The following is a 27544-nucleotide window of genomic DNA, read 5'->3' as shown; positions in this document are numbered from 1 at the left end:
GCGAAAAGTCACGGAGGCTGGAAATCCAATATTGTCGCAGAAGGTTATGTTCTGTTACTATAATAATTAGCGTTAATTGTAAATAATATTCAAATAAATTCAATTTGTCATCTCGTTTTTCAATGTCCAATTCAATAATCAAGGTTATACCAAGTTTAACGGGGTTACACAAGGTCAATGACATTATTGTTCCTCGGAAAAAATCAATACTTTCGCGTCTGCGCACATCTCACAATTCACGACCTAGAACAAGGTCACTTCCGATCTTGTCAGATACAAATAAAATGTATACATCTGAATAATTTCAAGTTAGAAATATGGTCGAGCATAAAAGTCGTATGAAACTCGCCTATAATGGTAATTAAGACGCTCGTATGAAAACTATGAAACTCGCTTGCGCTCGTTTCATAAACATCCATACTCGCTTCTTAATTACTATCATTATAGGCTCGTTGCATAATGTACTATTTTATATTTCAGATATAATAAATTATATTATAAAATAATATAGGCGTAATACATTATAAAATTAAGTATCAAATTCGTTTAATATTTGTATATAATATAATATAATATAATATAGATATATGGTTTTACTTATCATAAGTGTTTTGTTTTCCATTTTCAATGCTATCATCAAATCATTACATATTTTAATTGTTGTTGGGGTCAACGTCTCAACTCTCATTATAAAGGAACTCTAGAGTCTAGACATTACAGTTAATGACGGATTTATTATTTTATGGATCCAACTTATTTTATTTGAGTACATAATGTACTTAGATGTATTAATTATATGTGTTATATTTCCGCCGTGTCGACTGCTAGCCGGTGTGATGTCAGCGCCAACTCTAGGGAGAAAGCAAATCTCACGCTCTAGCTGGCTTGAAGTTCATTGAAATCAGTCCGGCTACATCAAAGGTACCGACGCGAAGTGTCCATGCTTAATTACCTATACGCTGGTTGTACGGTGAAATTTTAACTGGAGGACAATATACACCTGAGATAGTGTTGTCGTGCGAAAATGTGATAGTTTTACATCTTCGAATACAGGCATTAATTACGTGTCGAAATAGCCAATATTTTAACAGTTTAAATATCAAAATTGTTATGGATCATTCTGGGAATGGGTGTAAGATAATGATGCGTGTAATGAAGAATATATCTATATATTTTATCTCATTGCATGGATACTACAGGTGAAGTGTGCTTCTTGATTATAGCGTGCTGAGTTATTGAAGCATTTAGAAACTAAATAAGACAAGCCATGTGCAGAAAACTGGAACAAGACGTCCTCAACACGTGTCTCTGTTGCAGTCGGTCCTTTTCGAGGCATGGTCGTTGCAATGTCCTATAAAAATATGAAACGTAACCTGCCGTTAGTCTTCAGCAACAGATATTGGACATCATATGATTGAAGGTTGTCTTTGTAACTCACCATCACGGCAGCTGTGCTTCCCCTTAGAGGTTGACCGCCTAAATAAGAGAAACACTTTAGTTTAGACAAGGCCTTGCGTGTATTAAGAATGATATCGAGTGCTTACCAAGTTTATTGAAATTCTAAATTAAATTAAAGTTAATGGAATAGTATAACCTGAAGCTAATTTCCTCACACAGATTGGTTTTGATTTAAAAAAATGATAGTGCGCTTATTGTCCTTGAATAAATGAATAAATAAATAAGTGAATAAATAAATAGGTAAATAAATAAATAAATAAATAAATAAATAAATAAATAAGTCGAATGAAAGAAAGAAATAGATAAATAAATGAATGAAGAAAACAATTTATAAATAAGTAATTGAATAAGTGATTAAATAAATGAATAAATAAATAAGTAAATAAATAAATAAGTTTAATGAATGAAAGAAATAGATAAATAAATGAATGAAGAAAACAATTTATAAATAAGTAATTGAATAAGTGATTAAATAAATGAATAAATAAATAAATAAGTAAATAAATAAATAAATAAATAAATAAATAAATAAGTCGATTAAATGGATGTATGAATGAAATGAATAAACATATGGATAAATAAATAAATGAATAAAATAAATAAATAAATAAGTTGAATAAAGGAAAGAAATAGATAAATAAATGAATGAAGAAAACAATTTATAAATAAGTAATTGAATAAGTGATTAAATAAATAAATGAATAAATAAATAAATAAATAAATAAATAAATAAATAAATAAATAAATAAATAAGTTGAATGAATGAAAGAAATAAATAAATAAATGAATGAAGAAAACAATTTATAAATAAGTAATTGAATAAGTGATTAAATAAATGAATAAATAAATAAGTAAATAAATAAATAAATAAATAAATAAATAAATAAATAAATAAATAAATAAATAAATAAATAAATAAATAAGTAAATAAATAAATAAGTTGAATGAATGAAAGAAATAGATAAATAAATTAATGAAGAAAACAATTTATAAATAAGAAATTGAATAAGTGATTAAATAAATGAATAAATAAATAAGTAAATAAATAAATAAATAAATAAATAAATAAATAAATTGAATGAATGAAAGAAATAGATAAATAAATGAATGAAGAGAACAATTTATAAATAAGTAATTGAATAAGTGATTAAATAAGTAAATAAATAAATAAATAAGTAAATAAATAAATAAGTTGAATGAATGAAAGAAATAGATAAATAAATGAATGAAGAAAACAATTTATAAATAAGTAATTGAATAAGTGATTAAATGAATGAATAAATAAATAAATAAATAAATAAATAAATAAATAAATAAATAAATAAATAAGTTGAATGAATGAAAGAAATAGATAAATAAATGAATGAAGAAAACAATTTATAAATAAGTAATTGAATAAGTGATTAAATAAATGAATAAATAAATAAATAAATAAATAAATAAATAAATAAATAAATAAGTTGAATGAATGAAAGAAATAGATAAATAAATGAATGAAGAAAACAATTTATAAATAAGTAATTGAATAAGTGATTAAATAAATGAATAAATAAATAAATAAATAAATAAATAAATAAATAAGTAAATAAATAAATAAGTTGAATGAATGAAAGAAATAGATAAATAAATTAATGAAGAAAACAATTTATAAATAAGTAATTGAATAAGTGATTAAATAAATGAATAAATAAATAAGTAAATAAATAAAAAAATAAAAAAATAAATAAATAAATTGAATGAATGAAAGAAATAGATAAATAAATGAATGAAGAGAACAATTTATAAATAAGTAATTGAATAAGTGATTAAATAAATGAATAAATAAATAAGTAAATAAATAAATAAATAAGTTGAATGAAAGAAAGAAATAGATAAATAAATGAATGAAGAAAACAATTTATAAATAAGTAATTGAATAAGTGATTAAATAAATGAATAAATAAATAAGTAAATAAATAAATAAATAAGTTAAATGAATAAAAGAAATAGATAAATAAATGAATGAAGAAAACAATTTATAAATAAGTAGTTGAATAAGTGATTAAATAAATGAATAAATAAATAAGTAAATAAATAAATAAATAAGTCGATTAAATGGATGTATGAATGAAATAAATAAACATATGGATAAATAAATAAATGAATAAATAAATAAATAAATAAACAAATAAATAAATAAATAAGTTGAATGAATGAAAGAAATAAAGAAAGGGGTAAATAAATAAATGAAGAAAACAATTTATAAATAAGTAGTTGAATAAGTGATTAAATAATTAAATAAATGAATGAATGAATAAATAAATATGTAAATAAATAGATATTTAGATAGATAGATAAATAAATAAATAAGTTGATTAAATGGATGTATGAATGAAATAAACACATGGGTAAATAAATAAATAAATAAATAAGTCGAATGACTGAATGAAAGAAATGAAGAAATAAATAAACAAATATTTAAATTAATAAAATAAATAAATAATTGGTTGGAAAATAGTCAAGTAATGATAAATTAATGAACAATAAATGACTGAAAATAAATAAATATATAGATAAATAAATTTAAACCTAATTAATTAATTAATAAGTGAATGAATGAGTGATTGGATAAAATTGAATGTATGAACTAATAAATCGATTAGGTAATTAGTAAACCAGTGGATGAATGAACAAATATAGCCTACATAAAATAATGAATGAATTCGTTAAAGAATGAATAACTAAGTAAATGAGCAAATGAGTGAATAAATAAATAAACTAATATATAAATAAATGAGTGAGTAAAATATGGTTGACTGTATTAATTAATAAATTATTTATTTAATGAATAAATTTATCGTATAATAAACACAGCGTCTTTCGTTCCGAAAATCTATCAGATTTTTTAAATACTCTGTATACCAGAAAAAGGCAATTGAACACATTCTTCCCTACAGTCTTGTTTTTCGTACACTAAGAGCATTTTACTGTATCTTACCTTTTTCAGTCTGTCCAGATCCGCCTGCAGGCGATCTGCAATCAGTTACAATGTTCATGACACTCGTATACAAACTTAAAATTCTGTAATTGAGTCATGAGTTTTGTCTAAAATAGTTACAAGTTTCAAATGACAGAAACATGTTTCAAATTTTGTATCGTTTTAAAATATGAATTGTTGTATGATTTATAACGAGACTATTTATTTGGGTGACACAATTCTTACCTTTGTTTTCACCTTTAGCAGCGTCCAGCATGGGCTGTGTGTCCTGCAAGATATGGAATTATGCATCTATTACAAATCTGTTTGAATCATAAGGCCAACCCTTGCAAGGTGATGTCTATGATTCCCTTCGTAGGAACGATATATTAGAAAAATTAAACACTCGTACAGGGTGCCACATGAAATCAATGAAATGAATTGAATGTTGTTTCATATGGCATACAACTGTATTTTTTAAATGTTTCATTTTCATAATATTCGAATAAATTATCAATAAGTTATGGAATATAGGTTCCTTATGCTGTACTGTGCATACATACATACATCATCAGTAGACTTCGTGGAATTGCCACGAGAATCGTAAGGTTTACTGTGCACGCGGTATAGACTGTATGAGAAGGGGGCGTGCAACGGATGGAGTATGCCTCTGATGTAAACACTGAGCAGTATACTGCGGTTACAATAAAACCTGTATCCTGCATTCAAGAAATATAATGAATGATCACTGAAGTAGGAAATGTCTAAACATGTAAATACACAATTATTTTGTAGTGAGATATATTAACTCTTAAAATTTAATGTAATATACTCGCATCATCCTTGAATATGTGCATTGCAGTAAAGAGTTACGTACATTTTGAGCGACTGCAAAGTAGCCTCCTCCGATGGTCACTTAAACAGGTTTTATATTGGGAAAATGTACATTCGACATCACACGATGTAATAGGTACATATTTGAAGAACGGAAAGTCACTACTTTTTAGTACACAAACTTCAGACGTCTTGTCGTGACCTGATAGTACATCATTTATAATACGAAGGTTGTCAATAGGGAGAATTTTTAACAATAATGTTTCTCAACTCACATTTCACTTTTTCTAAAATTAGTGAATTGTTATTTTGGATAACGGTTTGTGATACTTTATCCACTATATTAAGGGCTTCTGAGAGTTGTAGTTTAGACGATTCTAACAGAATGATGCTTTTGGACACGATTTTAAAACTAGAATCAATGAACAGAATATCTTCCAATAGCTGTTCAGAAGGCAATGATTTTATAGCTGCAACAGCAGAACTGTCTGTCCTATCCAATGCATCAATTACCTCCATTATTTTGCTGTAATGTTCTGCATAATAATTAAAAGCATCCAACCACGTTCCCCAACGGGTCAAGACTGGCTGCGGGGGTAAGGGTATTCCAACAGCAACACTATCATTGTAGTATGTTTGATTGAATTCTTGCCTGCACTGAAAAAATGTTAAGCTTTGCCTATTCCAACCACAGTAATGCAAAAACATGTGCTTACATAGGTATACATTACCGGTCGCAACTCTTAACATGAACTGCTTATACTACGAGACCGGGAGGTCGCTTACCTCCTCTATACTACCTTACATCGGCAACCTGATTGCATGCTACTTGTGGCAATTCAACGAAGTCTAATCATCAGTAATATCTCTGGAAGTGTATGATTCAAAAGCTTCAACACTATTTCCGCTCCATAGAAAACGTGCGCTGGATTTTGTTCACGCTTTTGTGGTACAGTAGTATATAATAATTATTGTTCAGTTTCTCCATGGTTATGATATATGTAATACAGCCCGTACACTTTCGTGGGCCAAAAAAATGTGCTTGTTTACGTATACTTATATTTATTTAACTGGCAACAACTTAAATTCAGCTTGTTTGGCCTTAATAACTGCCGAAGGAATTTCGGTTTCAACAGATCCAGACATCATTTCCAACATAACGGAACATTGTTTATTAAATTCAGAGACTGGTAACTTAACAAGGAAAGAATAAATGGCATACAAGTGCAGCTTTTAAACATGGTGCTAGTTTCGGCCCAAGACTTTATAATAAAATTACAAACCATTTTCCAAATTTGATTTTTTTTTAAATTGAAGCTTTAAAAAAAATTATAAAATTATTCATAATATATAATACTAACAAATGTGTGTATTTTTTTTACCTTTTTATTTCCGTCGACTATGGGCTATTCATGTTTATATTGAATATCACTGGCTTCTGTCTGATTGTCAATATACTGTATATTAAATGTATTTTTTCTCTCTTTTTCTCTTTCTTCTTTTTTTGTGTTATTTATCGGTTAGAATTAAGTTTTATTACTGTATTTAGTAAACTGTCTTTGTAAATTTTATGTTATATTATTGGCTAAGACCACACCGTACACGAGCCTTGCTCTTACGGTAGTGGCTAGAAACATTTTTGTTTTATAATTTTAATTTGTACTCATTTTGCTAAATAAATAAATAAATGAATGAATAAATAAATAAATAAATAAATAAGTATATATATATACTTATTTATTTATTTATTTATTTATTTATTTATTCATTCATTCATATATATATATATATATATATATATATATATATATATATATATATATATATTCAGTTTATAATCAATTAACAAAAATGTATAATGATTATCGACAATATCGTTTATAACTATCGGTAGATCGGTAGTAGGAACAACAGTCGATAGTTCTATCGATACTATTGTAAGAGAATACTACGCATCTCTACTTAGAAATATAACATTAGGAAGTAGAGTGCTACCTTAGGAATAGTATGCCTACCTTAGAAAATTGAGTTCTATCAATTGTGTAGTATTCTCTTACAATAGTATCGATAGAACTATCGACTGTTGTTCCTACTATCGATCTACCGATAGTTATAATCGATATTGTCGATAATCATTATCCATTTTTGTTAATTGATTATAAACTGAAAAAAAAAATATATATATATTTAATTATTTATTTATTCATTCATTCATTTATTTATTTATTTAGCAAAGTGAGTACAAATTAAAATTATAAAACAAAAATGTTTCTAGCCAATACCTTAAGAGCCAGGCTCGTGTACGGTGAGCTACCATAACACATTAGAATTTTGAGTGCTACAAATAGCGAATTAGGGAAGTGAGTGCTACTATAGGGATTTATGATATATTGTAAGAATAACACATTAGATTATTAAGTGGTATTTTAGCAATAGTGGGTTAGAAAATCAGACTTTGGACTGGGTTAAATAGTATGTCTATACTTATAATTAGCATAATCAACATCATAAATGTAAATTAAACTACAAGTTCGTCATGTTTTAATTTTCCGATGCGTAACTATTCAAATTAATTTAACGGAAACGTAGGTATATAGGGTGTATCAAAACTCCATAGCAAAACTTCAGGAATTGATTCCTAACATAGAGAGAAGAAAAAAGTGTATTACGACATGGGTCCGGATATGCATACTTACAGATTTATCAGACTTATCGGTTGGAGCGCTCTGTTCACATATCAGATGGAATGTTCAAAATGACCTCCTCCTGCCCGAATACAGGCCTCCGCATTGAGTGCCGAACACGATACAAATGCCTGGTAAAGTACTGCTTCAATGCTTGAACGGAGTTAGTTTTGATACACCCTGTATCACGCTAATAAAAATGAGTATTTAAGTACAGGCACAAAGGAATATAAGAATACATACTTTTTCCAGTTTGCTGAAGTCGGCGTTAAGATTGCCTGTCTTAGTCAGATAATCATCTGCGAAGGAGAAGATGAAATAAAGGATTAATAATGCAGCATAAACTAGACGTTGTGCAATGAGAACACAGAAGCCGATTTATTGAAGAAACCACATGTTATAACTTGGTAGTGATGTAAGCTCAAGGATCCACAACATTGAAAGAAAAAACAAGAGATGGAATTATGATCACAACGTTTATGCAAAATACAGAATGGTGCAATGTTCGTTCAAAGAGCAGAGAAGAGTTAGAATTCATTGATGGAATGAAAAATTGTCGAATAGTCTGCAATTTCAGCTGGCGAGTTTTGGGGTAGATCATATCGCGTAAGACTGCTCTAAAACTTTTGTAGCGACTGAGCTCTTCGATAAGGATGAAGATGGGGAGCTTTAAAAATGGAGACGGGGAACATAATATGGAGAAGGGGAACTTGAAGATGGAGAGAGGGAACTTGGAGATGGAGAAGGGGGACTTGAAGATGGAGTCGGGGATCTTGAAGATTGGAGACGGGAGACTTGAAGATGGCGTTGGGGGACTTGAAGATGGAGTCGGGGACTTGAAGATGGAGTCGGGGACTTGAAGATGGAGAAGGGGAACTTGAAGAAGGAGTCGGGGACTTGAAGATGGAGTCGGGGACTTGAAGATGGAGTCGGGGACTTGAAGATGGAGTCGGGGACTTGAAGATGGAGAAGGGGACTTGAAGCTGGAGTCGGGGACTTGAAGATGGAGTCGGGGACTTGAAGATGGAGAAGGGGACTTGAAGATGGAGTCGGGGACTTGAAGATGGAGTCGGGGACTTGAAGATGGAGTCGGGGACTTGAAGATGGAGTCGGGGACTTGAAGATGGAGTCGGGAACTTGAAGATGGAGTCGGGGACTTGAAGATGGAGTCGGGAACTTGAAGATGGAGTCGGGGACTTGAAGATGGAGTCGGGGACTTGAAGATGGAGGATGGAGTCGGAGACTTGAAGATGAAGAAGGGGATTTGAAGATGGAGTCGGGGACTTGAATATGGAGTCGGGGACTTGAAGATGGAGAAGGGGAACTTGAAGATGGAGTCGGGGACTTGAATATGGAGTCGGGGACTTGAAGATGGAGTCGGGGACTTGAAGATGGAGAAGGGGACTTAAAGATGGAGAAGGGGACTTGAAGATGGAGAAGGGGACTTGAAGATGGAGAAGGGGAACTTGAAGATGGAGAAGGGGAACTTGAAGATGGAGTCGGGGACTTGAAGATGGAGTCGGGAACTTGAAGATGGAGTCGGGGACTTGAAGATGGAGTCGGGGACTTGAAGATGGAGAAGGGGACTTGAAGATGGAGTCGGGGACTTGAAGATGGAGAAGGGAACTTGAAGATGGAGTCGGGGACTTGAAGATGGAGTCGGGAACTTGAAGATGGAGTCGGGGACTTGAAGATGGAGTCGGGGACTTGAAGATGGAGTCGGGGACTTGAAGATGGAGTCGGGGACTTGAAGATGGAGAAGGGGAACTTGAAGATGGAGTCGGGGACTTGAAGATGGAGTCGGGGACTTGAAGATGGAGTCGGGGACTTGAAGATGGAGTCGGGGACTTGAAGATGGAGTCGGGGACTTGAAGATGGAGAAGGGGACTTGAAGATGGAGTCGGGGACTTGAAGATGGAGAAGGGGACTTGAAAATGGAGAAGGTGACTTGAAGATGGAGAAGGGGAACTTGGAGATGGAGTCGGGGACTTGAAGATGGAGAAGGGGAACTTGAAAATGGAGATGGGGAACTTGATGATGGAGACAGTGATTTTGGAGATAAGTTGATAGTGATAATGTCGATAATGAGATACATGATGATGAACATTAAAGGAGAAAAATACAAATTCTGAAAGAATAGTGGTGGATGAGGAGGCGAGAGCTGGCATGTGATCTGTGCTAGAGGGGAGAGAATGAGCTATCAGAAAGAGAGTTTGTTTTATGATGGGTGATAGTGTACGAATCTACAGACACGGAAGTTCATCGTAGACTAAAACCTATCTTCCCCCTCCATGCCCATTGGTGATGTAGCCACGGCACATGATGAGGTCACAGGACAGGTCTTGCCTTCTGTACTGTACTGTAGCAGATGTTGATGATGATGATGAAAATGTTGAAGAAGAAATAACATCTTTCTTTATTTAGTAGGCCTAAGTTTGTCGGATTATTTGGAACTGATCACGGTGTCATCACTTACCTACGACACTTCTCAAACTTGACCGGACTTTTTTCACTTCCTGAAAGTAGGAGAAATATCAGTATTAGTATCACCTGCACTGGTGAGCAGATGTGTTGTCGTGATTTAAAATATCTCTCAACTTCTCTTACCTTATAATTAATACTTAATATTTCATCCCAGAAACGGGTTAAAGTTAATGTCAGTCTACTCTTAACAATTAAGAAAGCTGTAGAATAATAACGAAATTAGTTCAACGACAATGATGAAATGTCTTTCAAAGGAGTTTTTTTCTCTTTGTGAAGAATGCTGTTGATTTGATATTCAGAGCAGCGCTTTGCAAATTGTTCCTCAGAACAATGAGAGCCTAAGCTTAAACCTGTGTAGTAATCGTGTTGTTATGAGGTTGGTGAAGTCAGCTTTTTTCTATACGTATTGGGTTCTGCAAATTAAGTTTACAAATCGGTTTGTATGTAATGTTGACAGTTTTCTACATCCCCGCCTGGACCGCTGCCACCGGAGTATAGAACAAAAATAATTAAAAATGGCTAGAGCTCTTTTTGTGTAAAACGCAGTCTTATTATATTTTTGATAATGTGCCATTATTGTTTGACTGAGTTGATTACATTTCATGTACATCACTTCCGGTTGAATTGAATTGTAAATCTTAATATATAAAATTGAATGAATGAATGAATGTATGTATGTATGTATGTATGTATGTATGTATGTATGTATGTATGTATGTATGTATGTATGTATGTATGTATGTATGTGTGTTCTGTATACAAATCTACACTCTTTGACCGATATGTGCCAAAGTTTGCACATTTAACCGTCATAACCAGGAAAAGAATATACGCTACATTAAAATTGTGCAAATGGAAGTTAAACTAATTAAAAATATAAAAAATAAAAATAAATACGGTCAAACATTCATGTGTAATACTAAAATGCAATCTTCTATATTCAATTGTTTTTTATTATTGTCTGTTGAATTCAACATCGACTTTCACGAGGCCATGGATTATAACACGAAATAACATTGTTGGTACACATCACGAAGGCTAAAACTAGATAATTCGTGCAATAAGTATCTTTACGCATTCCAGGACCGTATTATGAATTTCTCGATGCAGTTGTAGATAGTGAACTGTTTATCCAACTGAATTTTTTGAAACCACAGGGATTGCTACCACATATTTAATACTTTTAATCACATAATGAATACTTAATATTGAATCACCAATAGTATTATTGCGAAAAATATTGACCCACCAAAATTATCCAATGGAACGAGAATTGTGAGAAAAAAAAAGACTCATGAAAAACGTAATAGAAGTGACAATATTAACTGTCAAAACGAAAGAAGATGTTTTTATCCCATGTAATCCTATGACACTCACTAAAATGCCTTTCGATTTTAAGGAACTGCAATTTCAATGCGACTAGCATTTGTAACGGCCAAAATAAACACACACACAATATATATACATAAAAATTAAAAAAAACTTTTGAACATATGGGACATGATAAAATGTTTTCTTTCGCTGCCTGACCCACACTTTTAATTTGAGTTAATCCTTTCAGGCATTCGGCTAAGAAGTTCATTCATTCATGTAAATGGTACAATGTAAAGATTCCATCTTTACGAACGAGGAAATCTTAGTAAAGACATTTCATTTTGGTTGTCTATAGTTGAGTTTCTGAGATTTCCGAAAAGTCTAACAACCAGTTTAATTAAAAAAAGAAAGAAAAGGACAACCCGGGCAACCCCGGGTGCTTTCAGCTAGTACTGAATGTGAACAAAATGTTAATATAGAAAAAAAAATCATTGAACACATCCTGGTCGACAGACTGACAAGCGACATATTGAAATCCATTATTTCGGTGACAAAGAAAACGACGTTTTTGTGTGAAAGTGTGGAAAATAGCTTAACGTTGTACTGTGTGTAGTAAATATGTTAAAGTGGTTCTTATGTTCGGAGTGTCCACTAAATGAGAAAGGGTTGTCGAATGTGGGAAAGAATTAAAAGAAAAATTATTACAATTAAAATTAAGACCTATATGGAATATACTGTATAATGCTCTGTGCATCAGTGGCGTAGCGTCAATGTAAGCTAAAAAGCTCAGTTTCCCCAGTTAATAATAATTTCATAATAAACCTGCAGTTTATGGACAAAATTATTTATTAATTTTAATAGAATTTAAATTTACGCGTTAAATATTGTGATGCGGCAGCTCAGGATGATTTGTGATGCAGCAGTAAACAAGAAGCCTGCACACACCAGCTTCCAAGCAGACTGGTTTCTTCTGTGTAATCCACCCCGCAGATTTTCCATCCCTCTCTAACTAAACTACCCTAGTCGCAAGGCTCGCAAGAAGCTAGCTTTAACATTTAAAATAAGTAGTTTCCGAGTTATCCCTTTTCGTCAGTTGTGTTCAGTTGAAGTGTTAGTGTGCATTGTGGCTGATATAATAAATAATGAGCCAAATAACAGTTCCTGACACTAATTTACTTGAATTTTTTTTAGGACAATTGTATTATCAAGACTGACTTACGAAGAAAAGTGTGATTTAAAAAACAAATGACCGACTCCCTTGCTGTCAATGAAGGACACAACCAAAAGACAGACGCATACTTACGTAATGATACTAATATTGTGATTTCTGTAAGTATGACAGGGAGTGAGCTAATGTTATACGTATACGTGACTATTTGTTAAGAGATATGTGTAAACCGTGAAATCATATTTTACTACGTATCATTTGAGGCCATGCCGTATTGGTGTTACTTACGAGGTTCCAACCAATCTTCGACTGCTGACTTGAAATTTACTACTACTAATTTTAAGACTGTATTTTTATAATACGTTTTCTCATATTGCATGAAAGACGACTTCAGTTAGCTTCCCCTGCTACGCCAATGCTGGTCATACATAATTATTGCACCTTGCCATTTTTATAATGCCGTAAACACTCGTTCTTTTAATAACATAAGCTGGTAGTTTGAATAAGTTCGCATTTTTTACACTAGATAGCACAGTCCTTAAGATTGACGGTAAACTGAGTTTTCTATTTCTTGCGTATAGATGGCAGTTACGTTTCGTTCTAGTTCTGCACACATGAAGACAAACGAAGCACGCTTACGTGCTCTTGTTCGCTTGGTTGTCATAGTAATTGAATCTCTGGATCAATTGACATAGTTATGGAACTCTCACCTTGTTCCGCTCGTCTTTTGACCACTCTGTAAAGAAATAAGAAAGAATTGTTTAGCGTTTGCGGAATTGATCTTAGGCCTACATATTCAGTTTTGAATTTAATGTAAAAGGATGAATAATGTCCAGGATGAAATTATTGGATGAAGAAAATCTTTGCGATTCTTTACTTGATGTAACAGTATGGACACAGTATAGAGAACATATTCTTCTTATACTGTGGTATGGAGTCCAAGTTTATTGGATAGAATGTTTGTAATTTAGTCTGTTTTTTTTTTTTTCAATGCAGAATATGCATGGAACTAACTGGTATCTTTCGGAGAGAAATTTGGAATATTCTCATCACATATAACCAGGTTTTCCGATATGCATGGAGCCTATATTTTCTGATTAAAATGGAAATAGACTGTGGAAAGGAAATTTTAACATTTCACGTAAATCGTACTATTCATTGATGTAACTTGATCACTCATGAATGACAATAGCTGATCCTGAACAAGGCTGAATTTTACATCTATTCCATCTGAAAAGATTCACAGGAAAAAATTATAGCCTACGTCTAAAACTCTAGTATGTTGCGTCTATCCATGTGGAAAATCACACGCTTCTTGTCAGCTATGCTCAAGACACATTTTTCACTGGAATGCACTTGCAACTTTCTTGATTTCTATAAGAATTCCTCGCATGATTTTCTTCACTAGTTCTGCTTACAAAATTATAAGTAAGTTTTATAGTTGCATTGTATTATAACAAAATATAATCATAAAAATTAATATGAAAGCTTGTTTTATACATGAAATGAAAACCAATTAAAAATTAATATATATTTTCAACTAAAACTTACAGTAATTGCAAAGCTAAGTACACAATGTAGGCTATAGCAATGAAAAAAAATTATTTATTTCATTCATTGAGGGACGAATTGATATCTCAGGTTGTGTTGAATTAGCTTTCCAAGCTTCTGACGTACTTCACATTTCTAAGAATATCTCGGCTCTTGGTAAAGGAAGTTTCTTAACTCCAACAGAGTAAATAAATAAAATAAATTAGTAAATAAATAGATAAATAAATAAATAAATAAAACAATTTCTAAATAAGTACTTGAATAAGTGAATAAATAAGTAAATAAATAAATTATTAAATCAAATAAATAAATAAATGAAGAAAACAATTTCTAAATAAGTAATTCAATAAGTGAATAAATAAGTAAATAAATAAATGATAAAATAAATAAATAAATAAATAAATGAAGAAAACAATTTCTAAATAAGTAATTGAATAAGTGAATAAATCAGTAAATAAATAAATGATTAAATAAAATAAATAAATAAAGAAAGAAAACAATTTCTAAATAAGTAATTGAATAAATGAATAAATAAGTAAATAAATAAATGATTAAATAAAATAAATAAATAAACAAATAAATAAATAAATGAAGAAAACAATTTCTAAATAAGTAATTGAATAAGTGAATAAGTAAGTAAATAAATAAATGATTAAATAAAATAAATAAATAAATGAAGAAAACAACTTCTAAATAAGTAATTGAATAAGTGAATAAATAAGTAAATAAATGATTAAAAGAATAAATAAATAAATAAATCGATAAATGAATAGATAAATAAGTAAATAAATAAATAAAGGAAATCAATTTAAACAATTCAGTAAAAAAATAGAATCATTTTAAATAGTCCTTTGATTAGATAATATTTTTATGGTCATCTTTCATTATGTTGACCCGTTTTATTTCTCTCAAACCAACTTGGCTTTGAACCTCAGGACTCAAAAACCAAATTTTTGAAAACTTATCGTTCAGTATTGATACACATACATGTCAAAGATGTATGAAAATATCCAATGGTTATTTAACTAGTTCTTAACTTGTAGAATACCCTAAAAATGTAATATTTTCATTGTTAGCTATTTTTATTGTTTTCACTTTGCTCCTGGTTGTCTCTGCCTTGTATGGCATCCTGCAGCGGCGGAAAGACTATGAAAGTGATAAAAATAAAACACTGCAGTATACTTACCCTCAATCGTTTTCGCAACTGCAGTAACCTGAAAATTTAAAATAGTACAGCATTAATTACCAGGAAACGGATGTCTATGTAAACATGTATCTATTTATGAAGCTAAAATAAATTATGATATTTATTGTTAATTTCATGTATCACGATGCATAGAGTTTAAAAATGCTATTCTCATCATATTTTTCTATATTTTAGATTAGGATTTACCACATACGCTACTGTAAAATTTTCAGTGTATCTTATATATTTTAAGACATTAAAATATTATAGTCCATATTAAGGTTAATTAAATATTGTGATATTCCATTAAACGCAAACATGAAAAATAGAATAGATCTAAACAAGAGAGTTTGAATCATTTACAGGAATTCCTTTAAAATATATTTGTTTCTGTTGTTATATAAAAATGAATAACACTATCAGCAATAGGAAAGAACAATTATTATATCTATCCGCGTTAGTTTGATCGTTACATCACCATGGTAATGGTATTCATTACCGCACTCAGTCTTACGTCTCGTTCTTGCAAAACACTAGAGATGAACGACGATCGAGAAAGCAAGACTAACAGCGCCCGCAAAGCCGAAAACCCGCAAGACAATGTTGTATACATCGCGTCGTTGACGTAAAGACTGCTTGTGAGTGTTTCGAGAAGCCGAGATTGATCACTCCCGAAGTCCCGGAAGTCAAGCAGCCTTGAATCGCCACAGTTCTGACTGAAACATCATCTCTACCTTTCAGCGTATAATAATCCGTTCCCCAATCTTTATTTAATTATTAGGCCCTTATTAAAAGGCTAGGAATTTTCTTTTCATAAGTTTGGAATCAAGTGTGCAATCTCAAATAAAAATATATTAACGTTATGTTTTACGTTTCTTAGAAATGGGAATTTATTTGAGAATTGTTCTTTTTTTCTATTTATATAATCATAGGTAATATCATACAATAGAACCAGAACATTTTGATAACTAAGATACTGTTCTGTTTTGTCTTTTTGTCTCATTTAAACATTTATAATGTTATTTATTTCAATTATGTATGTTATTCAAAGTTACGAAATCTTTCCACGCCGACCAAATGCTATTTCGAGAATGATGAGCGAGACTTGAAGCGCACGAGAATGACGAGACGAGACTCGAAAGACAAATGAAACGAACACAGCGAGCGAGAGCGGCAGTTAGTTTTGTTCATCTCTACAAAACACACTCGAGCGGTAAAGATGATCATATACCCCTTGTTGCATAAATAACTATTACAATTTTAAGTTTGTGTAATCGATATAGCCTATATCTGAACAGCTACAAGCAAACTTTTGTTATGTTCAGTTGTATCTTATTAATCATTGAAGGCGGTACCAGTTAAAGTAGCGAAATCAACCAGTACAAAGTAAGAAATCACGTTTCTGAATTTGAAGATGAAAGGTTTGCCAGTCAAACAAAAATCCTGGCTCTATCTCAGAAACGGCTGGACTGAATTATTATTTTTCGTTTTTGGTAGACGGATAGAGTTTATCATCCCCTTTAAGGGGACACTCAACTTAAAAATTGGAGAAAAAGTGTCATAGAAATGAAAAATTAAATTTCTACACTAATTTACGTGACAGAACTAAATCAATATGCAGAATTCTTCCCCTATTCATTGAGAAGTCACAGTCAAATGCAGAAAGCCAAAAAAATAAAAAATGATAATTAAAAGTGATATTTCAATTAATGATTGATTAAAAATTGAAATATTTTTTATTTTGAAAAGTATTGGATCTAATGAGCTGAGATTTTGCATGTTACTTTCCATGTGTATATTAAACGTTTTCTCCAAATTTGAAAAATATTGATCAAATAGGAAAAAAGTTCCAAAATATAGTTGAGTGTCACCGTAAGATGATGCACCTAACGATAGGGGTGCAATTTGAAATTCAAAAGTGATGATGGGGGTGGAGGTGTGGAACAGAAAATCCATTCATCAGCGGTTTCGAACGTCCTCTCGAAAACTAAATCGATGTGTTTTTCCTCAAATGCTACATAAATTTTATAAAGAAAATTATATAAAATAAAACTGAAGACAGCGAGAAACTATACAGCGTGTAAACGATTTAAACTGCCAAAATTATACACACTGTGTAACTCGGTCTACTGAACATGTGTAGTAATTTTTTTCTATTTTTTTAATTCCTAAAATATCATGTTTTTAGGATTGATAGTAGTCTAATAATTAATGTTCGAGTTAATGTGAATTTCATTGCCAATGATCTTCTGTCCAATACATGCTAACACCACTACATATGGCATAAGGGGGATAGAACAAACATTTTTCCATTCATATTTGCTTGGACGTTCCCATATTGTTGAAGTAAATGCAAAAAGAAATGCTGTAGCTCCAATTAAATGTGGTGTTCCTCAGGGCTCTATTCTTGGTCCATTCTTGTTTCTTATTATGATAAATGACTTGCCATACAATGTGTCGGCTAAAACTGTAATGTATGCTGACGATACATCTTTTGTTATCACACATAATAATACTGCTGAGTTAGATTTTATGAAGCAAGCCGTATTTGCTGAAATAAGAAAGTGGTTTTCAATTAATGGATTTATTGTTAATGATGAAAAAATTCATGTGTTAAGTCTAAGTTTGAAAAAAAACTCAAAATAATGTGATAAATGAATCTGTAAAGATGCTGGGTATGTATTTGGATCCTAAACTAAGGTGGAACAGCCATATCAGTTATGTATGTACAAGAATTTCTAGAGTAATTTATCTCTTGAGAAGTATCGTGTACAAGATTCCCAAACATTATTTAAAACAAGTTTACTATGCACTATTTGAAAGTGTTATTAGATATGGATTACTTTTATATGGAAATAGTTCTGACCTTCCAAACATTCTGTTACTGCAGAAAAATGCAGTTCGTATTATAACAATGTCACCACCCAGACTATCACGTAGATCTCTTTTCAAAATGAAAAGATTATGACAGTCTACAATCTATAAATTTTTGAACTTTTAATGTATGTAAACAAGAATATTACTAATTATTCAAGTATAGTAAATCTGCATCTCTATGAAACCAGAAATAATGATCAATTAAATGTACCACATGTCAGGTTGCAAAAAACACAATCAAGCTATGTAATTACTGCAATAAAAATATATAACAAGATACCAACAAATATAAAGGCACTTAGTGAAACATAATTTAAATTTCAGATTAAGAGATGGCTACAAAATAATCCCTTTTATAATATGAATGAATTTTTTGAAAATGATGTAGTATTTTAGCTAAATTTTATTATTTTTTACTCTTTTAATATTTTAAATATTGACACATTGTTTTTTATATTATTAGATTGACGAGGCCTCTTGTATTCTTGTACCTTCAGGCAAGTAAAGAATATGAATATGAATACAATACAGAAACAACAGAGTGCCGTGATTTGTAAACAAGGACATCGCCACAGTTGCTATGTACGTGGCGGACCGAAGTAAATAATGACTGTCTACTATCATTTCCAAAAAAGTTAGACTCACAAGTAGCATTTGTTTTCTAGGGAAGCCACAAAAGTTACAGAAACATTTTATTAGACTTTTTTGTTCAGTACTTTATGCACTATCACCAGTATTGTTTTGGTAGTTTATTTCGTTTATACCCTGTATAATTATGAAATAAATAATTGTTTGAACAAAATGTTTACCCTGCTTATGCGATAAATGGAAGAATTGAACCTAAAGTAGATTTACTACTTGCGGGAAACGGAGAAAATACTATTGTTCGATTGTAAATTTCGTGACATTCATTACTACTCAATTATATAAGGACAAACAACGAAATTATCCAAGTTGAGGTTGTGTATTGTACTTTTTATCTCTCTCACAGGAAATATTGTTTACTAAGTAAATAATAAAAATAAATATGACAGTAAACGAAAGAATCAAGAGTTTAAAATATTCAACATGCGATGAAATTTCTTTATGTATTTTTTTTTCTCCGAAGACTTACACTCTTCCTGAAAGCTGTTTCAGCATCTTCGAATTCCTGGTCGCATAGGATGCCTGAAAAGGAAGATAATCAGATATAAGGACGGTGATCCCCTTGTGCGAGGCAGATAATGGAACCCACTGCCAAACTTACAAAATAATTCACGAAGATGAAGCATAGGTCTACTTTCTCATAGTTTAATATATTTGGAAGAATTTATATTGTGTTGAAATTGATATTACTGTTCATATAAAACAGTGGTGGGCAAAATGAACGCAACCTACAAGACAGGATTTAAATGGCAACTACAGACTGTGGGAGGAGTTGCACTCTGCAGTGCAGTGACGGATTTACAGACAGTTGAGCCACTACACTCCTGCCTACCATATGTAATTAGAATAGTCCATTGACGTGATATTTAATTAATCATTTTTCAAAGCAATTTCTTGTAAATTGGGATTTATATCTGTGCATGCTATTTTCAGCTGCGCAAAGAGTTGAGCATCGCTTAAGCGGGATCTGTGGCTGGACTTTATACATTTCATTTTAGAAAACAGCTGTTTGCACTGGTAGGTTGATGAATACATACCGTCATTTCCCATAACTATGATCCTGGAACACAACTATGGTCCACGATACAACCATTCAAAGATCATTGTAGAAGTAACATAGATCGTTCGTAGATAGCTGCAGTGACTTGAATTCAAACTACAGTACAGCAAGAATATAGATAAACGAGTACAAAATTTGAATAGTTGTATCGTGGACAATAGTTATGTTCCAGGACCATAGTTATGGGAAATGACGGTACTCATTATTTTTGAAGCAAACTGTCTAAGCAGTGGATATGTAGTACTGGACATCTTTTTAAAAAAATTTAGCCCCCAGTAGACCTTCAGATTCTGCTTTCAAGAAGCCAACATTCTGCAAATCCACTACCTCTAACTGCAATTCTGGGATAACATTTTCAATTTAAACATGAAAAGGAGTGGCAAAAATATTGAAATATTTCTTCATCCTTTGAAAATCACTGAATCTGTGTTCTTTGAACTCGTATAACAGGTGATCTATTTTAAGAATGTACATATTTAAGTTACCGTCCTGAATATTTGTAACTGATCCTAAACATGAGAAATGAAAGAACCGCCTTTCTTGTAAGTGTGATATTCTCTCGATTCATATGATTCTGCCAAAGACATTGTATCACTAATGAAGCTCCGAAGTAAGCAGTCCAGTATAATTCGCCACGTACACGCGCAGTATTTTCATGGAGTGGGGGAAGGGGAAGGTAGGGGGTACGTTTGATGCTTCACTGAGGTCTGACGTCACTGCGGCAATGCCACAGGACTACCCACCATTGATATAAAATAAAATTATGTTTCGTTTTGTGGTTTGCATGCGAAATTCGTTCTTTATAATAATAAAAAGGTATGATATTAAAACTTTTTACACATTGTAAATTTAAGTATACAGGGAGGAAAGGGAACGATGCACCAAAATTTAAGAGGTGATTATACATGTTAAATACAGTATAACAAAACTTTTATTACAGTTTTCCTTCGATGGACCGCCCTTAAGCAGGAAGAAAAAAAATAGTCTTTGCCCATTGTTTGCAGCGCTCTTTTGCAGTAATAGCCCAACAGAAATGGCTGATTGCTATTCACGCAGATAGGTAAAAATATTCAGAACAGTTAATGTATTTTTTTTTTGCAAATTAAACCGTTTAGCCATGAATTTAAATTAAGTATAATTTGCGAATATCGTTAAAATAGATATTGCAACGCAACGCATTGTAGCGTGACTCCGACGGAGTACAGCAGAGGGGGAGAGGAAGGTAAGGAGTGCAGGCCGTCCTTGCTAGAGTTATAATTATTTTAGGATTATAATACACACCGAGCCACCGACGTAGCTCAGTCGGCTCGGGAGTTGCGCTCCGATTCCCACTTGGGCTGACTACTTGATTGGGTTTTCTCCGATGTTTTCCTCAACCGTAAGGCAAATGTCAGGTGGTCTATGGCGAATACTCGGTCTCATCTCGCTAAATATTGCGCTATCACCAATTCCATCAACACTAAATAATATCGTAGTTGATACAGCGTCGTTAAATAACCAAGTAAAGAACACTCACCGGCGAGACCATTGAATTTTTGTTTGTTTGTTTAAGGTATTCATGCAAAAGTCTGTTTGTTGAATTGTTAATTGAACGAAATGTCGGTATATTGTTGTGAAAACCAACATATTTTAATTTGGTATGGTTATCTGTAGCATTAAGTTATATTCTATAATAAAAAGTAAGAAACTGTGGCGGTCATTATATTTAGTCTTTATTTTTCGTTTAATTAAACGGTTATTTATAATTAAGTTTTCCGGTATGTGTGTACTTGCAGGTATCTCATTAAATGCACCTCGCTGTTGTAAGTGTGAATTTATTATTTTGTTCATGAAAGAATAGTACATTATGCAACGAGCCTATAATGATAGTAATTAAGACGCGAGTATGTTTGTTTATGAAACAAGCGCAAGCTCGTTTCATAATTTTCATACGAGCGTCTTAATTACCATTACAGGCAAGTTTCATAGGACTTTTCATGCTCGACCGTATTTCTAACTTAAAATTATTCAGAAGTATCAACTTTATTCGCATCTGACTGTAGATCGGAAGTGACCTTGTGCATAGCTCATAAATTGTGAGATGTGCACAGACGCGAAAGTATTGATTTTTTTCGAGGAACAATAATGTCATTGACCTTTATATAATTTAGAGAATAACATGAACTAATTTTGATATAACCTGGAAATTGATTTAGAATTGAAAAACGAGATGACAAATTGAATTTATTTGAATATTATTTACAATTAACGCTAATTATTATAGTAACAGAACATATCCTTCTGCAACAGTATTGGATTTCCAGCCTCCGTGACGTTTCGCTAGTTGTCTTTCCATTGCATATCCGAGAATAATCGAAAACCTGAACTTTAATGAATAGGTTTACTTTAATAACATGCATTAAAGGTGTATAATTAATACATTTCGGCGTGGTCGAGCATAAATATTTTTATGGTCTTACACTTTGGACAGATTTGTACAAAACATCGAAGAATGCCTAAACAGAATAGTGTACTTTGTAAATTGAATTGCAAAACATGACCTGGATTGAGATGGTCTGAAAATATTGAATAAAAGAAATTCAAACTTCAACGAGGGGGTAACGAAATACATGTCCTTGAAAAGAAGCAAGCGATGGTGAGCATATGAGACACATTGTAACAAGAGATTTGAGACTTCAGCAACGAAATATTAAAATACAAGTCGTAAAACTCGTAAAACCATGCAATGATTAGATACCGTACTAGCAGATGAATGAAATATGTTCAACAATGAGGGTTAAAACTTCTGTAGCAACATAACATAAAAATGTCCATGAAACTGTTCAGTGATGAGATACTAGAGAGCATGTAAGCATTGTTGAATAACCATAAAACCATGCAGTTCTGAGATACTAACAGGTGAATGAAATATATTGAACGAAGAGTTAAAACTTCAGTAACAAAATAATAAAATAAATGTCCATGAAACTGTTCAGGGATAAGATACCAATCATGTAAGCATTGTCAAATAACCATGAAAGCATGAATTTATGAGATACTAGGAGGTGAATGAAATATATTGAACAAGGAGAGTTAAACTTTCACTAACAATTTAATAAAATACGTGTCCATGAAACTGTTCAGTGATGAGATACCAAGTATGTAAGCATGGTCAAATAACCATGAAACCATGAGTTTATGAGATACTAGCAAATGAATGAAATATATTGAAAAAGTAGATTTAAAACTTCAGTAACAAATAATAAAATACATGTCCATGAAACTGTTCAGTGATGAGATACTAATCATGTAAGCATTGTCGAATAACCATGAAACCATGAGATGGGAGATTTAAGACCTCAATAACAAATAATAAAATATATGTCCATGAAACTGTTCAGTGATGAGATACTAAGCATGCAAGCATTGTCGAATAACCATGAAACCATGAATTTATGAGATAGGAGATTTAAAACTTCAATAACAAAATAATAAATACATGTCCATGAAACTGTTCAATGATGAGATACTAAGCATGCAAGCATTGTCGAATAACCATGAAACCATGAATTTATGACATAGGAGATTTAAAACTTCAGTAACAAAATAATAAATACATGTCCATGAAACTGTTCAGTGATGAGCAGAAACCGGAACTTTGGCAGAATGCCTTTTTAAATGTGTTAAATATATCTTCATTTTGAAAGTAAATCTGTACGAATTATACCTTTGTGATTGAAACGTCAGAGTTTTATGTTGCCCTTTTCTGCCTTTTTAAATATAAATGCCTAATTTACAAAATAAATTTTTTTTTGCCTTTATTTGATTATTTATCTATTATTTATTAATTTATTATTACAAATTGCCTACAGGTATATTTTAATTTATTTGTATAACCGCTGCAATGAAAGTGACTTCACAGAACATAGACTATATTATTGTCTTTGTCAGTTTGTATTTTATTTGTATTTCTCTTTGTTTGTTTTGTAATTATATTTCTTTATTCTGTATATTTGAATTTAAATAAATAAATAAATAAATAAATAAATAAATAAATAAATAAATAAATAAGTTCATATTATCTTTGCAACAGTGAGTGCTGCCGTGCAAGAATACATAACAGTAAGCGTTTTAATTATCGTTCGTGTTTATTTGACGAGGCAGCAATGAGTGCGGGTCTAACGTTATTTTTAACGGTTATTTTTCTTTCAGTTTTCATTGCGACGTTATTGTAGCTAGCTAAATATTTCATATCGCAACATATCAGTACAACCAAACACAAAAATGCACTTTCCAAGGCTACTGGGAAGAAGAATCCTTTACTTCCAACAGTAATTGCAACATCGAGTCGAAAATCTCAATTTGCATTCGTCTTTTGTAAATCCTTTTTTGCTGCTGAAATGCCTTTGTGGAAAGTGCAAGATTGTGGGTATAGTGCAAGGTTTTTGTAATTGCCTTTTATTGCGTATTTTAGCCATTTGCTTGCCTATTTTAGATATTTATTATGCTTTTTGCCTGCCTATTTTCATGATTCATAATGACTAAAAGTCCGGTCTCTGGTGAAGAGATACCAAACATGTAAGCATTGTCGAATAACCATGAAACCATGCAGTTATAGGATACTAGTAGATGAATGAAATATATTGAGCAAGGGGAGTTAAAATTTCGGTAACAAAATAATAAAATACATGCCCATGAAACTGTTCAGTGATGAGATACTAAGCATGCAAACATTGTCGAATAACCATGAAACATGAATTTATGAGATAGGAGATTTAAAACTTCAGTAACAAAGTAATAAAATACGTGTCCATGAAACTGTTCACTAGTGAGCACGTAAAATATGTTGAACAATGGAATTAAAACGTCAGTAAGAAGATAATGAAATGAAATACAACCATGGAGTGATGAGATACTATACATGTCCATAATTACATTTATTGTCTTGTAGATTTTTCATGATTCTCCCGTAGTTATGAGATGCGTAAGAAATACATTTAACATATATAGGCCTACACCAATCGAATGTAATTTTATACACTCGAATTCAATTTTTTTTGTTGCTTGGACAGGTCTGAACTAGTGCCATGAGAAGTGATAGTGTTCGCTGGAAACTTCAAGGAGTGCCAGTATTGATGTCATTACGGAGAATTAGCGGAATGACTGCAGGGGGAAACGGGAGTGAAAAGTTGGAAAAATTACTTCATAATCGTCTTCGTTACTTAAACTTTCACAGGTCTTTAAAAAGCCCTGCAGGCTTGGTATACTCACCTGAAACTGCTGCGAAAGCAATCGCTGCGAAGAGAAGGAACTTTACTTTGCAGATCATCTTGACGTCTTGGGGAACTGACGAATGACTGTGTCTTTAAATACCCGTCACCACGTCACATTTTAAAGAATATCTGAATTTCGAAAAAGAAAGGTCATTCGGAACCTGTAATTTATGTGTTGCTGATTGTGTCAGACAAGGCGGACAAGTCTGTATTGTCCGGCAGTCCCGCGAGTTTGCCCTTATCACTTTTTCTTATTTTTTTATTTGAAATTAATAATGAACTAGCGTGTATTGGGGAAAATATCTTCAAGGTAAACCGGAAAGAATACTCTAGTATTTAGTGTTGACACAATATGATAAAAATTAGTCGAGTTCGTAGTTATTAAGCTATTATACAGGGTTAGTTAAAAGTCCCGCACCACCTAAATAACTTTCGAAGCATACGGTTCAGCAACATGGAACTTGGTATGTGAGGATAACCATATACTAAGAACTCAATAATGCTGTTACCGAGTTTTTCTACTTCCGGTTTAACCAGAAGTAACTGCAACTCCCTTATTTTAAATGGAACACCCAATATATATATTTTTTTTATTTTTGAATAGTGCTCATTAAGAGCTTTTCAAAAAGTACCCACACTTGATACTTCTGTACAAATTCAGTGTTGGTAAGTCGAGAAAACAGAAAAGTGTATCGAATATTAAAATAATAAAATACTCCTTCCTTAACAAAAACAAAACAAAACTAGCTCACCTTCTAAATTATGTGTTCAAATTGGTAGCCCTCAGCTGCTTTACAATGTGTCACTCGACCATAGAAACCATTTAAGGAATGATTTAACCAGGCTTTAGGAATATCTTGCACCACTTCCATTTTTATTTAGCAACACTGAATTTTTACAGAAGTATCAAGTGTGGGCACTTTTTGAAAAGCTCTTAATGAGCTTTATTCAAACATAAAAAAATATATATATTGGGTGTTCCATTTAAAATAAGAGAGTTGGAGTTACTTCCTGTTAAACCGGAAGTAGAAAAAACTCGGTAATACCATTATTGAGTTCTTAGCATAATGGTTATCCTCACATACCAAGTTTCATATCACTGAACCACATGCTTCAAAAGTTATTTAGGTGGTGTTAATATTAGATATACTTTTCTGTTTTCTTGACTTAGCAACACTGAATTTGTACAGAAGTATCAACTGTGGATAATTTTTGAAAAGCTCTTAATGAGCTTTATTAAAAAATAAAACCATATATAGGGTGTTCCATTTAAAATAAGAGAGTTGGAGTTACTTCCGGTTAAACCGGAAGCGGAAAAAACTCGGTAATACAATTATTGAGTTCTCAGTATATGGTTATCCCCACATACCAAGTTTCATATCACTGAATCGTATGCTTCAAAAGTTATTTAGGTAGTGCATTTATTATTTTAATATTCGATACACTTTTCTGTTTTCTTGACTTAGTAACACTGAATTTGTACAGAAGTATCATGTGTGGGCAATTTTTGAAACTCGGAGTATATGGTTATTCCCACATACTAAGTTTCATATCACTAAACCACATGCTCCAAGAGTTATTTAGGTGGTGCGGGACTTTTAACTAACCCTGTATACATAATGTTCTGCCCAAGGACAGGTCTTTCACTGCAAACCCATCACTCTTCAATCTTTTCTATTGTCTGCCTGCCACTTCGTCTCCGCATATCATCCGTATATGTTACATGAATGTCTGTACGGCCTCCAGGAGGTCATAACAAATTGCCCGACGACAGGCGAAATCTTCGTCCTCAAGATGATGGAAAACTTGGATGTCATAAAAATATTTTCGTAGAATTTTCCACACTGTGTTGCGAGGGACATTCAGTTGCCTACTTAGGCGTCGAGTTGCTGCCTTTGGACTCCTGTTTGAACCTGCTGCACAGGGTCTGCCGCTATGCGTGGTCACCCATGACGTTCCTCATCACACACACTGCTCGTGCGCTTAAATTTGTTAACAAGCAGACGAATATGTGCCCTTGTTGGGGCTGGATTATGAAATTTACGACTAAATTCGGGTCTGGAGTCTTCATTTGA

The 27544-nt window shown here is 32.0% G+C and overlaps 1 protein-coding gene across 1 annotated transcript; it reads right to left on the bottom strand.

Annotated features, from left to right (window-relative positions):
* Window positions 1-1153: 1153 nt before the first annotated feature.
* Window positions 1154-25615, bottom strand: LOC138700964 (uncharacterized). The gene is made up of 10 exons (XM_069827417.1): window positions 25468-25615; window positions 19627-19679; window positions 15636-15663; window positions 13609-13634; window positions 10409-10448; window positions 8176-8231; window positions 4661-4703; window positions 4436-4470; window positions 1439-1476; window positions 1154-1351 (listed from the first exon to the last, which is right to left on the bottom strand). The coding sequence occupies exons 1-9, from the start codon at window positions 25523-25525 to the stop codon at window positions 1462-1464; spliced, it is 354 nt and encodes a 117-aa protein (XP_069683518.1). The 5' UTR covers window positions 25526-25615; the 3' UTR covers window positions 1154-1351; window positions 1439-1461.
* Window positions 25616-27544: the final 1929 nt, after the last annotated feature.

This window comes from Periplaneta americana, chromosome 6 (genome assembly GCF_040183065.1).
Source record: "Periplaneta americana isolate PAMFEO1 chromosome 6, P.americana_PAMFEO1_priV1, whole genome shotgun sequence".
Lineage (NCBI taxonomy): Eukaryota > Metazoa > Arthropoda > Insecta > Blattodea > Blattidae > Periplaneta > Periplaneta americana.
Note: the sequence above shows the minus strand (reverse complement) of the source record. Positions and strands in the feature narration are given on the sequence as shown.

What these genes read in the sequence shown, in the direction of transcription:
- LOC138700964 (XM_069827417.1), bottom strand. Translation starts at nt 25,525, where the DNA reads ATGATCTGCAAAGTAAAGTTCCTTCTCTTCGCAGCGATTGCTTTCGCA. An exon ending in TGCTTTCGCAGCAGTTTCAG is followed by an intron (nt 19,680 to 25,467) that starts GTGAGTATACCA and finishes CTTCCTTTTCAG; the next exon opens with GCATCCTATGCGACCAGGAA. An exon ending in AAGTTTGAGAAGTGTCGTAG is followed by an intron (nt 8,232 to 10,408) that starts GTAAGTGATGAC and finishes TCTCCTTCGCAG; the next exon opens with ATGATTATCTGACTAAGACA.